Source organism: Callithrix jacchus, chromosome 5 (assembly GCF_049354715.1).
Source record: "Callithrix jacchus isolate 240 chromosome 5, calJac240_pri, whole genome shotgun sequence".
In the NCBI taxonomy this organism is placed as follows: domain Eukaryota; kingdom Metazoa; phylum Chordata; class Mammalia; order Primates; family Cebidae; genus Callithrix; species Callithrix jacchus.
Window position 1 is genome coordinate 114,571,726 of NC_133506.1, and position 13,613 is coordinate 114,585,338.

The 13,613-nt window shown below is 40.5% G+C and overlaps 1 protein-coding gene across 8 annotated transcripts in view; it reads left to right on the forward strand.

Moving 5' to 3' along the window:
- The window catches only part of CA10 (carbonic anhydrase 10), a 543,877-nt gene that overhangs the window by 417,729 nt on the left and 112,535 nt on the right, over positions 1 to 13,613 (forward strand). For all 8 annotated transcript variants that reach the window (XM_078374145.1, XM_078374141.1, XM_078374144.1 and 5 more), the window contains one exon: positions 9,110 to 9,295. In XM_078374145.1, the coding sequence (XP_078230271.1) occupies positions 9,110 to 9,295 (186 nt within the window). The remainder of the gene's footprint in view (positions 1 to 9,109; positions 9,296 to 13,613) is intronic.

Consider the following 13,613-nt stretch of genomic DNA (forward strand, 5'->3'; position numbering starts at 1 on the left):
TCATCTCCCAACACTCTTCTTACCAACTTCTGACTTCTCTTTCAAAGAGCTATGGAATGTGCATCAAATAGGCCTGGGCTAGAACTCTGGGACTGCCAGTTTCCAACTGTGGTGCTTTAGGTAAAGTCGTTTAACCCCTTTGAGCTTCTATCTCCTCATACATAGAATATGGAGAATGCCTTCCTCACCTGGGCAGTATAAGGATGAGATGAGATGATGTATGGAAAGGGACTGAGTACACTGCCCACAGTACACCACAGTCAAGCCACTGTCATGGATGTTGTAGTCCATTACCACCAGTATGTTTATAGTTATGTGTTTTTATAGTTACGGTAAAAGAAAACATGTTGATTAAAGCTCATTCTTGTTGGTAAAAAAAAAAAAAAAAAAAATCTGCTGAATAAGACTATATCCCAAATCCCAAAGGCAAGAATGCCAGTGCTCCTATGCTACCAGTTAACAGGGCCTGGGTGCTAAATCCATATAGAATAGTAAATAAATAAAAAGAACATCATTAAGTTTCTGAAATGTACAGAGTCACTGAGAAATGGGGGTGCACCCTCTCTATAGTGGCTTTGAAGCTGCTCTTTGAGACCCTGGGAAGTGCATGAGCTTTGGGTCATGATGACTTGAATTCTAGTACCATGTTGTATCTTGTTCCTTTTGTATCTTAGAGTAGAATTCTGAGCCTACCTGTGCCTGATTTTCTAATCTAAAAAGTAGTGTAACACCTGACACATAGTAAATCCTTCAAATTCGTAGGTGTCCCTCACCCTTCCTTTCCTAACTGTGTGAAGAATGCAAGTAGCCCCTGTACACATCAGATGGGCCATCTCTTCCTTCAACCCGACTGAAGTTCTCTTTCCTCTCGGCTACTCCATTTGTAGGGTGATATTTCCATTTAAGCTGCAGAGAATTATTTTTTACTATATTAGAGGAGATCTAAGTCAGACTGCCTTGAGAGAGAACATATTGGAAACCTCCCATAATCTTTGTGTCACATGAAGCAAGTAGCTACTTACTGAATCTTTTGGAATTTCTGAAGGTAAGATTTCCTCTAACTTAGCTTTCTGCAATAAACATCCACCTATAAGCACTATCTCCATTAAACTCAAAGACCTTTGACATGTATTTTGTGAATTGGTCTTTATAAAAAATATACCTCCTCCTCATTTTTATCTAAAAATATGAGGTTATATAACATCTAAGACCCAAAACAATAAGGGATTTACATCAAAATAATCTCCAAGATCCCATCTATACTCAAGGATAAACCTGCCTTATTCTTTAATGAGAAAAGTTAAATTATTTTTTTATAATTGTTCTGTCATTCAGATGTACATTTTTTCAAAGTGGTTCTTCCATGTGACTGACATTTAGAAAACGGTCTTTATATAGCTGACTTTGAAAATTACGTGATGTAGAAAATATAAAATACACATAAAATGTATGTGTTTGTATTATATATAATGTACATGTGTATGTAAGTATATACATATGTAGATAATGTATCTATGTAATATATACATGCATATACACATACCTATTTGCATTACATATGTAACCCTTCATGTGTGGTATCAGAACAACTATGTGGTTAACAGCTATTTGAACAGATGTAAGAAAGAAGGCAAATAGAATTTGAAAGTAAGTGTAGTGGTTAATTTACATGTTAACTTGGCTGGGCCATGGCTCTCAAATATTTGGTCAAACATTAATTGGGATATTTCTACGAGAGTGTCTATGGATGAGATAAACATTTAAATCAGTGGAATTTGAGTAAAGCAGATGGTCCTGCATAAGGTTGATGGGCCTCATCCATTCAGTGGAAGCCTCAAGAGATTGAAAAGACTGACCTCCTCGAACAAGAAGGAATTCTGCAGCAGGGAACCTTCAGAAGGAAGCGGCGGCATCAGCTCTTGTCTCCAGCCTACGGGCTCACTCTGCAACTTTTGGACTTGCCAATGTCTGTAATCAGATGAGACAATTCTTAAATCTCTTTATTTTACATGTGTGTGCATGTGCATGTGTTGTCTTACATGTGTGTATACATACATATGTATACACACACACATACAATCTGTTTCTCTAGAGAACCCTAAGTAAACAGTAAGTAATCCTAAACATCCTGAACTCCAAACTACTGTGAGGCTCCCACACTCTGAACCCACCTCTTGAAGAAAAATACTATAAATATTACATTGTTAAATAATCAGTTGCAGCTGGGCAGAAAGGCTCACACCAGTAATCCTAGCACTTTGGGAGGCCAAGGTGGGTGGATCACCTGAGGTCAGGAGTTCAAGACCAGCCTGGCCAACATAGTGAAACCCTGTCTCTAAAAAAATACAAAAATTAGCCAGGCATGATGGTGGGTGCCTATAATCTCACCTACTTCGGAGGCTGTGGTGGGAGAATCACTTGAACCCAGGAGGCGGAGGTTGCAGTGAGCCAAGATCACACTACTGCACTCAAGTATGGGCAACAGAACGAGACTCAGACTCAAAATTAAAAAAATAGCTGCACAATCTAACAATTTCCAGTGGTTAAAAGCATAGGCTTTAGAGCCAAAGATAGCTGAGGGCAAGTTCTGGCCCCCCACTGATGGCTGTTTGCTTCTGTGGAAAGTGCCACAGAAGCCAGGAAAGACAGGTATGCCCTGTGGGAGGCCTGCCCTCCATATGAAGGTCTAGCCTAATATCTTCCCACTGAGAGCAAGCAAATGGTGTCAAGTACCACACCATGTTTGGTGCTGGGTTTGGTGAAGGAGAAATTGTGATGATTGAAAGTTCAGGTTCAGAGCTTGCCACCCTCAGTGACACCAAGTAAGGGTTCAAACCAAGATGTGCCATCTATTATGAACAGGATTGTGGCTGACTTTCAAAGAATGAACATTTTTCTTACCTTAAAAATGTACAGACCAAATTTATTTCCCTCTAACAGGATGGTGTCACCAGAATGAAAAAAGATGACCCCATTTATTAGAGGCCCTGAATCACAGACTGCTGCAAAGCACTATGTTTGCTATGCCAGGACATCTAATTTTGCAAAATAAATACACCAGGCATAAAATTTTTATTTTGCAAAAGAACATATTGCTTCTAGATGGTCTCAGGCTATCAAGATAATGTTGATTGGCATACAACCTGGACAGGCACATCTGTGGAGTACCTAGTACCTGCTGTCCTCAATATATCTAGCTCCAACCAGTCTCAAACCAGCATACGTTCTGCAGGTGAGGAAACTGAGGGACTTCCTTGACCTTCAGATTTCTCCAGGCCTCCTCCTGGGATGAACTTCAGCGGCCTAGTTTCCACTTACAGTCAGTCCTCTCTTTTCCTGAAAAAGATCCCACTTTTTGGCATTAGGAATATCCTAAAAATAAATAAATAAACAAATAGCAAAAAAAGATCCCACTTTATCTGAACTGCCTAAGATCTACATATGCAGACGGGAGAATAAATGAAAATCCCCAACATATGTTTTTATTTTTATTTATTTATTTTATCTTGTGTTTTATTTATTTTGAGATGGAGTCTCATTCTGTCACCCAGGCTGCAGTGCAGTGGCTCAACCTCAGCTCACCACAACCTCTACCTCCCGGGTTCAAACAATTCTCCTGCCTCAACCTTCCCAGTAGCTGGGATTACAAGTACCCGCCACCACACCCAGCTAATTGTATTTTTAGTAGAGATGAGGTTTCACCATGTTGGCCAAGCTGGTCTCAAGCCCCTGACCTCAAGTGATCCACCTGCCTCGACTTCCCAAAATGCCAGGATGACAGGCGTGATCCACCGTGCCTGACCGCCCCCAACATATTTTTTCTCTGAAATGAGCGAGGATACTTGCATTTGCTTACATCAGGATCATTAGTCTTGGAATCAGAACACCTGGGTTTACAACCTGCCACTATGTGATTCTGGATAAGTCACTGAATCTCCACCAGCCCCTACTTACTTCCCTTGCTGGTAAAATGGACATCACACACATCTGGCACCTTGTTTTGCAGTGAATTAAGATAAAGCAAAAATAACTGTGAGGCAGCCAGAGGCAACCTGGATATCCCCTGCAGCTTCAATTCTCCATTCTGCTTTGTTTCCTGGTCTGCATAATACAACTTTTTCCAACATGCTGTGCACCAAAGTCATTCATTGAAAACACAGTAATTAGCATTCAACATAAAATGACACTGCTGCAGTGTTAATTACTATAGTGCAGATGTACCCTTAGATATCATACATAATGTTGTCAAGCCTTTATTTTTAAATTAAAGTGCAACAAACCGTACCCTGGCTACACAGCTCTTTTTGATTAATACAAATTAATGTTATTTCGGTGTCTAGGGGAAGAGTGGAGATAAGGGGGTGTTGCATCTAATTGTAAGAACGCATAGGAGAATGATAGCAGTTATGCACTGTCCATAACTTTACGCCCCATTCAGGTCTCTTCATAATGGAGTACGAGCTCCATGATGGCAGGGAGAGGGCCTGCTTTGTTCACAGCCACACTATCCCCAGCTCCAGCTCCTAGTACACAGTTAAGTGCATTGAATGTTTTTGTGGGGTTTTTTTCTGTGTAATTGACCAATTGAATGAATCAACGAAGACAGAGCCATGTGTGCAGAAGTGGTCTGGAAGTGGGATGGAAAAACTGGAAGGCACACTGGTATATTTCTCCTTCTGGTTTGGGGTTTGCTTCGTGGCCTTCAAGATGATCTTACATTTTCCTCACGTCTAGCGCCTTAAAATCCAAAATGAGAGACCAGTGAATCATCACAAGGCAGAAGTCAGCTCCAGTTCTTCATTATGACATTTAGCAAGGAACATTATATTCCACCGGGCTCTGGGAATTGGGGAAGACATGGGGAAAATAGATCAATGAGAATCCTTCAATATCACCTAGATACCCATGCCATAATAGCCAAGGGTAAGGGAAGGAAGAGAATAAACATGTGTGACCATTGCATCTATTATTTAATTATCACAAAAACCTCGCGAGGGCAATTTTTACCAACCTTTTATTGTTGTAAAATACTTATGACATACAGTTCACCATGTTAACCATTTTAAGTGTACAGTTCAGTGGTGTTAAGTACATTCATATTGTTGTAAAACCATCACCACCATCTGTTTCCAGAACTCTTTTTATTTTGCAAAACTGAAACTTTATACTCATTAAACACTCTCTCTTCCTCCCTCCCTCAGTCCCTGGCAATCACAATTCTACTTTCTGTTTCTATGATTTTGACTACTTTAGATACAGTGTAAGTGGAATCCATTTACATTTAAAGTAATTACTGATAAGAAGAGACTTTGTCATTTTGCTATTTGTTTTCAATGTGCCTTATAACTTTTTTGTCTATCATTTTCATAGAGAAAATTCTGTTATCTCTATGGTTAAGAAAACTGGAGCGTCAAGAAATTAAGTAAACCACCCAAGGTCACATGACTAACAAGAGGCAGACTGAGAATCTTTTCACTCCAGGGCTCCTGAGTTTTCCACCTGCTGGTACCAGTATGTTTCCCAAGTCCTGAGAAAATTCAGGCAAGCATCAAATGTAGTCAGTGCCTTGATTTGATGGGCAAGAATTTTCATGGGAACATTAGACAGACATAGATGAAAGAATTTCTGGAAGTGCTAGGAAGCCCAAGATACTTGCCCAATGGTGCAGAGCATGCATGCCATAGGAACTCAGAGCAGTATTTTTTGTTGCCTTTCATACCATAGAATGTCACTGGATTGAATTCCATGGTTCTGTGCTTAATGTCATTTGAAGGGAATTACAGAGCTCCAGCCCTGCTCTGTGGGATCTAGTCCCCACAGCAGATGGATGCCACAGTACATAGTAAGTGCTGTAATAATGTGTACACTATTTGACCTAGGATTTGCATAATGAAATATCTCTAGATTAGTGAAAAGACTTATCTGTAAAGATGTTTATTACAGATTTTTTTTACAATAATGAAAACGTGAAAGGAATGTAAAGATTCAACAATCAGCTATATATATTTACAAGGGAATATGATGTAGACATTTCAAAGTGATATTGGTAAAGAATAGTTAATGACATGGAAATACACGTTAGTAAAAATAACATATAGAGTCTTATACAATACACATATATGCAAATGAAAATTCCTTTATTATATATTTATAATGCACATATATCAAATGATCTCATTAAAATCTGGGTCAATCTATAGGTAGGAGTGTGAAAAGTATATATATATTTGCCAAAATATTAGTGGCGATTACTGGTTAATTGTGAAATTGTGGCTGATTTTTCTTTCCTGAGCTGACCTGTATCTTTTGAACCATATAATAATGCCTATGTATTAATAATTAGAAAAATAAGTTATATTTAGAGATGGAAGTCATGTCAAACACAAACCTGTCATGAACTATTGTCCTGAAAAGGAAGTTATGGGAAATGAAAAAGAGACAAGTTCTGATTATCTCACACTAACTCAATGTACATTTATTTGAGGCTGGTGAACAGGAGTGATGTCATTGGCATGGATCATTTGGTTGCAAGGAATAGAAAACTGGAGATTTAAAAAAATCTATTGGTAAGATATAGAATATTAGAAAGTAGAGTTCAGGCCTCTTGAAGGAACTAGAGCAAAGAGATACAAAGATATCTGGAGTTAATATTCTCTCCACTCCTTCCCTATTGTGTGTTCTCCTCTGTCGCTGTTGGTACATCAGCCTCAGTCCCCTCTCTCTGATCTGCCTTTCTCTCCTTAACAATATGGTTGGGACCCATGTGACCTTGCAGTTGAGGAACTCAACAGAGATTATCCAGAGAGTTTCTATTGATAGTTCCAGATTCACAGGAGCGAGATGATGACTGACTTAGTGTATATCAGTTCACTTTTGCTGCATAACAAACCACCCCAAAATGTAGATACTTAAATAATTGTTTAGCTCCAAGCCGATGGGTCAGTGGACATTTCTGATCTAGGCCAGGCTAAGCCAGTCTCAGCTGGGCCAGTCAGCTAGTGGATCAGCGGCAGAGTAGCCAGTTCTAGGACAGCCTTTCTGGGATGGCTCTCCTCACTATTGTCCCATCTGCAGCAGGCTAGCCCAGGCTCACTTGCATGGTAGTTCGCAGCTCCAGGAGGAAGTGAAGAAGCATGCATGGCCTCAAGGTCTACTCTTGTATGCACCACATGCTCTTGGCCAAAGTAAGTGACAAGGCCAGCCCAGATGTGAGGTAGAGAAATAGCCTCTTACCTAGATGAGAGCAGTTACAAAGTCACATTGTTGGGAGTGTAGTTACAGGGAGGGGAAGAATTCCTGCCATTTTTTCAAACTGCACATCGTGTCTAGGAGTCCAGGCTGACATGAGCTCCATGCAGTCGCTGCACCACATTTCCATTCCCATATAATGCCATTGGTCGATGTACCAGGGGAAGGTGAGTCTGGGGAATCCACTGTTTCAGCCTGGAAGTGACACTTGCCATAACCCCTCCCAGCCCATGGCCCCTGCCAGTCACATGGGCTCCATTCTACAGTAAGGTGGCAGCAAACAAAGTGAGTCACTGGAGTATTTGGTGAGCGATATGATCTCTGCAACAGTGAACAACCCAACAGCTAATCATTCACAATACCAGTGTCAGAAAGGTAGGAGGGGGCAGGTAAAGGGTAGTGCTATAGATCATATATATGAAAACCATGTCTATTGAAGGTATCAGAAGTTACAGAAGCCCTTCAGGAAATCACTAGGGCTGAAGGCTTGGCCCAAAGAAGTCAGAGTAAGCAGGAAGAAAATCCAAGTATTTCAGCATTTCATAACCCAGAAACACTCCTTTCAGACTCATTCAAAGTCTTTCCTAAGCTCGAGATCCTACTCCCAGAGCTAAGTCCACCCAAGAGAGTACGAAAGTTGAGTTTCAGTGGGAACGAGTGTTCTAGAATCAATTGTGGTTGGGAAGTGCTAAGGTCACAGTCAGGAAAATGAAGCTGAACATCAAGTCCAACAAGGAAGGAAAGAAGGAAAAGGGATGCCAAGCAGTAGTGTTAGCAGTTTGGAGAGGCTGAAGCAAGATGGAATCAGGAATAAGGAGTAAGTCTGGGAATCTATGACATTGGAAACTTGAGTGAATCCCTTTAGTTTAACACTGAGGCCCACAAGCTGTGAGGATTCCAAATAATGTCTCATTGCACGGCAGGAAAAGGACCTACCAAGACGCACCAGACAGGGCACTTGAGAATTCAGACCCAGACTTTTGGTCTCCCATTCAGGTCTGCTTCTGTTCACTCATTTTCTCTTGCCCGTCTCATTTGGCCTTCTTGGTATCTCACACCTTGCTAACTGCTTTCTCCAAATTCTCACAGCTTTAGAACTCTTGCAGTATCTTTACATTCCAATCACTTATAGTAAGAAGGACTAAGTTCATTTTTTTTTAAATCATTATACTTTAAGTTCCGGGGTACATGTGCAGAATGTGCAGGTTTGTTACACAGGTATACGCATGCCATTGTGGTTTGCTATACCTCACCAAACCATCATCTGCATTAGGTATTTCTCCTAATGCTCTCCCTCCTCTAGTCTCCCACCCCGCAACAGGTCCCGGCTTGTGATATTCCCCTCCCTGTGTCCATCATTCTCATTGTTCAACTCCCACTTATAAGGGAGAACATGTGATGTTTGTTTTTCTGTTCTTGTGTTACTTTGCTGAGAATGATGGCTTCCAGCTTCATCCATGTCCCTGCAAAGAACATGAACCCATCCTTTTTTATGGCTGCATAATATTCCATGGTGTGTATGTGCCACATTTTCTTTATCCCATCTATCTTTGATGGGCATTTAGGTTGGTTCCATTTTTCATAAGATGCAATGCACAAAACATTAGTCACAATTGGTGAAAAGTCTCCTTTGAATTCTTACCTCAAATTCCTAAGGGATAATGTGGTTTATGCCTCACAGGAATTACCATAGATCCCCTGTATACCTTCTGTGGTGGCTGCCACTGCCTACTCCGTATGTGAAATTAGCCCATCTTCCCATCAAGAGGAAGCAAAAGGTGTTGATCCAAGCACCGTGCTGGGTTTGGGGAGGCATAGAAGAAGGAGGGCCTTTCTTGACCTGTTGCTGGTCACCTTGCAGGTCAGTGGGACCATGTACAACACTGGAAGACACGTGTCCCTTCGCCTGGACAAGGAGCACTTGGTCAACATATCTGGAGGGCCCATGACATACAGCCACCGGCTGGAGGAGATCCGGCTACACTTTGGGAGTGAGGACAGCCAAGGGTCGGAGCACCTCCTCAATGGACAGGCCTTCTCTGGAGAGGTATGTTAGTCTGTCAAAGTACTAAGGTTAAATGTCAACTTATAAGATTGGGTGCTTGTTTATATCCAAGATGGGATAACATAACAAAGGGAAAGATTCTCTCTAATCTATGACTTGAGAAGGCCCATGCCTTCTTTCTCCATCTGTCCTTTGCAGATTGACATGAAGTCAGTAACAAGCTTCTAGTATTGCCCAGGGAAGGCTGTAATGAAACTGGCTCTTTCCTTCTGGGACACAGGTGCAGCTCTCTTGAGACTCATGCCCAGTGATATTTCTAGAGCATTATTTCAACCCCAAGCCCTCACCTTATATATATAATACATCTTTAATCATGCCTATCTGGGCAATCGGCCTCTCATGTGTCACATATGAAAGCACAGATTCCATCACTTTTCTTTTGAATATAATGAGTCATATTTTCATAAAACTATAACATACTGTGAAATAAGTGTCAGGCAACTAAATAGTTTGACTGAGTTTCTGCAAAATGGAAATATCACTGTGTGCCACCATCAACCCAGACAGAACTCAGGCCACAGCGGAGCGCCCAACCACAGTTTCATTTATTGGACAAGAGCTACAGTGTAAACAGTTGTCATCTGTGGTGTGATACTTCACAAGCAGGGTGTAGTTAATTTGATCTGTTTTACCTCCATTATTCTAGAGGGTGTTTATGAACTGGGGATCAGGGGTCCTTAGATTCTAAATGCCCTGTAACTAGGTTTCTGCTTTACAGTCCTCAATAACTGATGTCAGGAAGGTTTTGAAATTACAAAAATATGTATAACATGTGGTCTTTTTATTTTTTTAAAGGTCATGTATAAATCCGGCCTTGTTTTTAGTGTGTTAAGACCAAGCACTAAGAAATAGACCCGCAAACTTAATGAGTCCAGCAGCCAGATTTTAATGTGCATTCCAAATGCATCACTAAGAGCCTGCCTAGGCACTCAGCTGGTTACCAGGGATACAGAGATTTAAAAAGAAAAAAACAGGTTCCTACCACAGAGGAGCTCAAAGAGTGCTATATTCAAGTCATTAAAGTATAATGTCATTCTGTAATGGAGATGTACAAAGGCCCTGGAAAACTCAAGGGAAGAAGTGACAAATTTTCCTTGAAGGGGTCAGGAGAAGCTTCATACAGAAGGCACCCTTTGAACTGGGCTATAAAGAGAGGCAATAATGAACAATTTTAAGATCATCAGCTTTGGAGTCCAATGACCTGAGTTTTGTAGTCTTGCTTTGATACACATTGTGTGATCTTGGGATGTTACTTGGACCTTCTAAGGTACAGTTTAGATACTTTTAGAGGTTATTTTAAAAATTAAGTGAGATTCCAGATGTAAGAATACTGAAGATACTCAATGATTGATAGACAACAATGAAAAAGCAGGAAATGAGATTCCAGATGTAAGAATACTGAAGGTACTCAATGATTGATAGACAACAGTGATAAAGCAGGAAATGAGATTCCAGATGTAAGAATACTGAAGATACTCAATGATTGATAGACAACAATGAAAAAGCAGGAAATGAGATTCCAGATGTAAGAATACTGAAGGTACTCAATGATTGATAGACAACAATGATAAAGCAGGACATGAGGGCTAGCATGAGCAAAAGCCCCGAGGCATGTCAGGGCAGTGTGTGCTAGAGAAGCTGCATAAAGATTTCATCTAGCGTTTTATCTGTGATCTATTCTTAATGCCTGCATAGACAATAGGGTTGAGCTGTAGTATGGGTCTCTCTCCTGGATCTGTAGGGGGAAAAAATGCTAGGACTGATTAGGGATGCCTGCCAAATGCATTGTAATGCAGGGTTCCCAAATTGCGGATTCTGAACTAGAGTACAAGAAATACAATGAAAGCAGGACCAAAACTCACGATTTGAGCACAACTGGGTACTGCCAGTCTGAATTAGAGAATATTCAAAATTAGATGAACTCTTCCTCTTAATAAGTTATTTTAAGATTTGTAATTATTTTATCTGTTGGCTTACTTGCTAATTTTTTTGGTTGCTATTATTTCTTTTTCTCCCCCATATTCTATCATATTCTAGCACCTATCACAACACTGCCTCAAAGTAGAAATATTTGTTAAGCGAATGATGGAAAACATATAGATGTTTACAAGGCTAAAATTCTTACATTGTATTATTCTTTAGTGTCACTAGTGTCACTCGTTTCTTCAGTATATGATAAGGGTGCTTTGTAACTTATACATGAACCACAATTTTAGAGTAAATGAGTGCTTCCAAAACCCTTAAGGGAAACATACAGTAATTTGTTCTCTTAGTATATAAATTTTCCTAGACCTACCCCAGACAACAGGTATCAGGTGCTCCAAAGATTTTCATTTTAAAAGTTCCCAAGAGAGTCTGATGATTAGGCTTGTGAAGCACTTCCACATTCAGACATTATTATATGTACCCAGTGAAGAGAGCATTGAGTGAAGAAAGCATGTATGTAAGCAGGGTTGCAAATCACAATTAACTGGGAAGCTTCGTCAAATATTTTCCTCTCATTCCTCCCCAAACCAACTGAATCAGAGTCTCAGGGAATAGGGTCCAAGTTTGCACATTTGTAAAACTTCCCACAAGAAATTTTGGTTAGCGACCACTATGCCAATTTTAGGTGAAACTCTGCCTGAATTCCCCCAGTTTTCTAAACAAAGAGGACTTAATGAAATTACACTGCAAAAAAGAGGGGGAAGGAGGACACCTTGGTCATTGTCCCCTGGAAATGGCAAGGCTGGGGTGCTGTCTAGACTGATGAGACTTGGAGAACAGCTTCCCAAGTTGGGTGGTCACTGTACATATCCGCTGCTCCAAGGTAGGCTTGAGCACTGGCCTCAGCATAGGTATAATTATACCTTGCCCTGGATAGACTGAATTCATCATATCACATTTGTTTCCAAGCCCCTCAATGTCAGTAGTCTATAGACGAACTGTATGGGTTTAGATGCAAGAGACCAGAATTTTGAAGTCCTCAGAACAATGTTATATGCAAAGTAGTGGGATAAGCAGTTGACCTTTGAGATCCCATTTAAGGATTCAGTGAGCAAGAAGAGTTTGGCATCTTCTATGTAGCATAAGGGAAAACACCTAGGGCCAGTAGGTGGAAGCTACAGAAGAAGGTTATTCAGCTATGTATGTGTTCTAATGAAGAAAATGATACATTGATGAAATGAGTTTGCCTCTAAAAATTATGACATCCTAGTACTGGAATTCCTTTTTTTTTTTTTTTTTTTTTTTTGAGAGAGAGAGAAAAATAGTCTCACTCTGCTCACTCTGTTACCTAGGCTGAAGTACAGTGGCACCATCACAGTTCCCTGTAACCTCTAACTCCTTGGCTCAAACAATTCTTTTGTCTTGGCCTCCCAAATTGCTAGGATTATAGGTGTGATTCACTCTATCCAGCTCCATTACTGGAATTATTAAGCACCAAACAGAACTTGGTGACTCCTTAAAAGTGACTCACATTTGAATGATAAGGGAAAACTATCAGTTTTAATGTATCTTCTGATGTTGAAATTCTACACAATCCATAATCTTTTTTTTTTTTTTTTTTTTTGAGATGGAATCTTGCTCTGTCACCCAGGCTGAAGTGCAGTGGCATGATCTCAGTTCACTGCAACCTCCGTCTCCGAGGTTCAGGAGATTCTCCTGCCTCAGCCTCTCTAGTAGCTGGGATTACAGGTGCGTGCCACCATGCCTGGCTAACTTTTTATATTTTTTAAGTAGAGATGGGGTTTCACCATGTTAGCCAGCCTGGTCTTGAACTCCCGACCTCCAGTGATCTACCCACCTGGGCCTCCCAAAGGGCTGAGATTACAGGCGTGAGCCACCACGCCAATCCATGATTTTCTTATAGAAATTTCCTTCAGTTGTGTTCTGCTGAGGATTCACCTCAGTAAAAGTCAATATATCTCATCCTGAAGGTTAACTTTTTTAAAAAATGAATTTCAACTTTTATTATAGATTAAAGTATTCACGTGCAGGTTTATTATGTGGGTAGATTGCGTGCCTCTGGTTACCTTAATTTTTATTTTGTGCCACCTTCAAAGCCACCTTTGGCCTCTATTTTTGGCTGTCCTTTGAGAGGACCCAAGTAGACACTTCTGGCAAGAAAGCATGTGTTTATTTTGTTGACAGTGAATAATCTCATGCCATCTGCCCTATCTATCATTGCTGATCGTGATAAGTCAATTAATGCCAGGCATTTTCCTTGGCACAGTGCAACAGTCGTTATCTGAAGAGCTGTAGATTAATTGCAGTCTTGTCTAGCAAGGTTATTGTAATTGATGGTAATCATTTGCCTTGT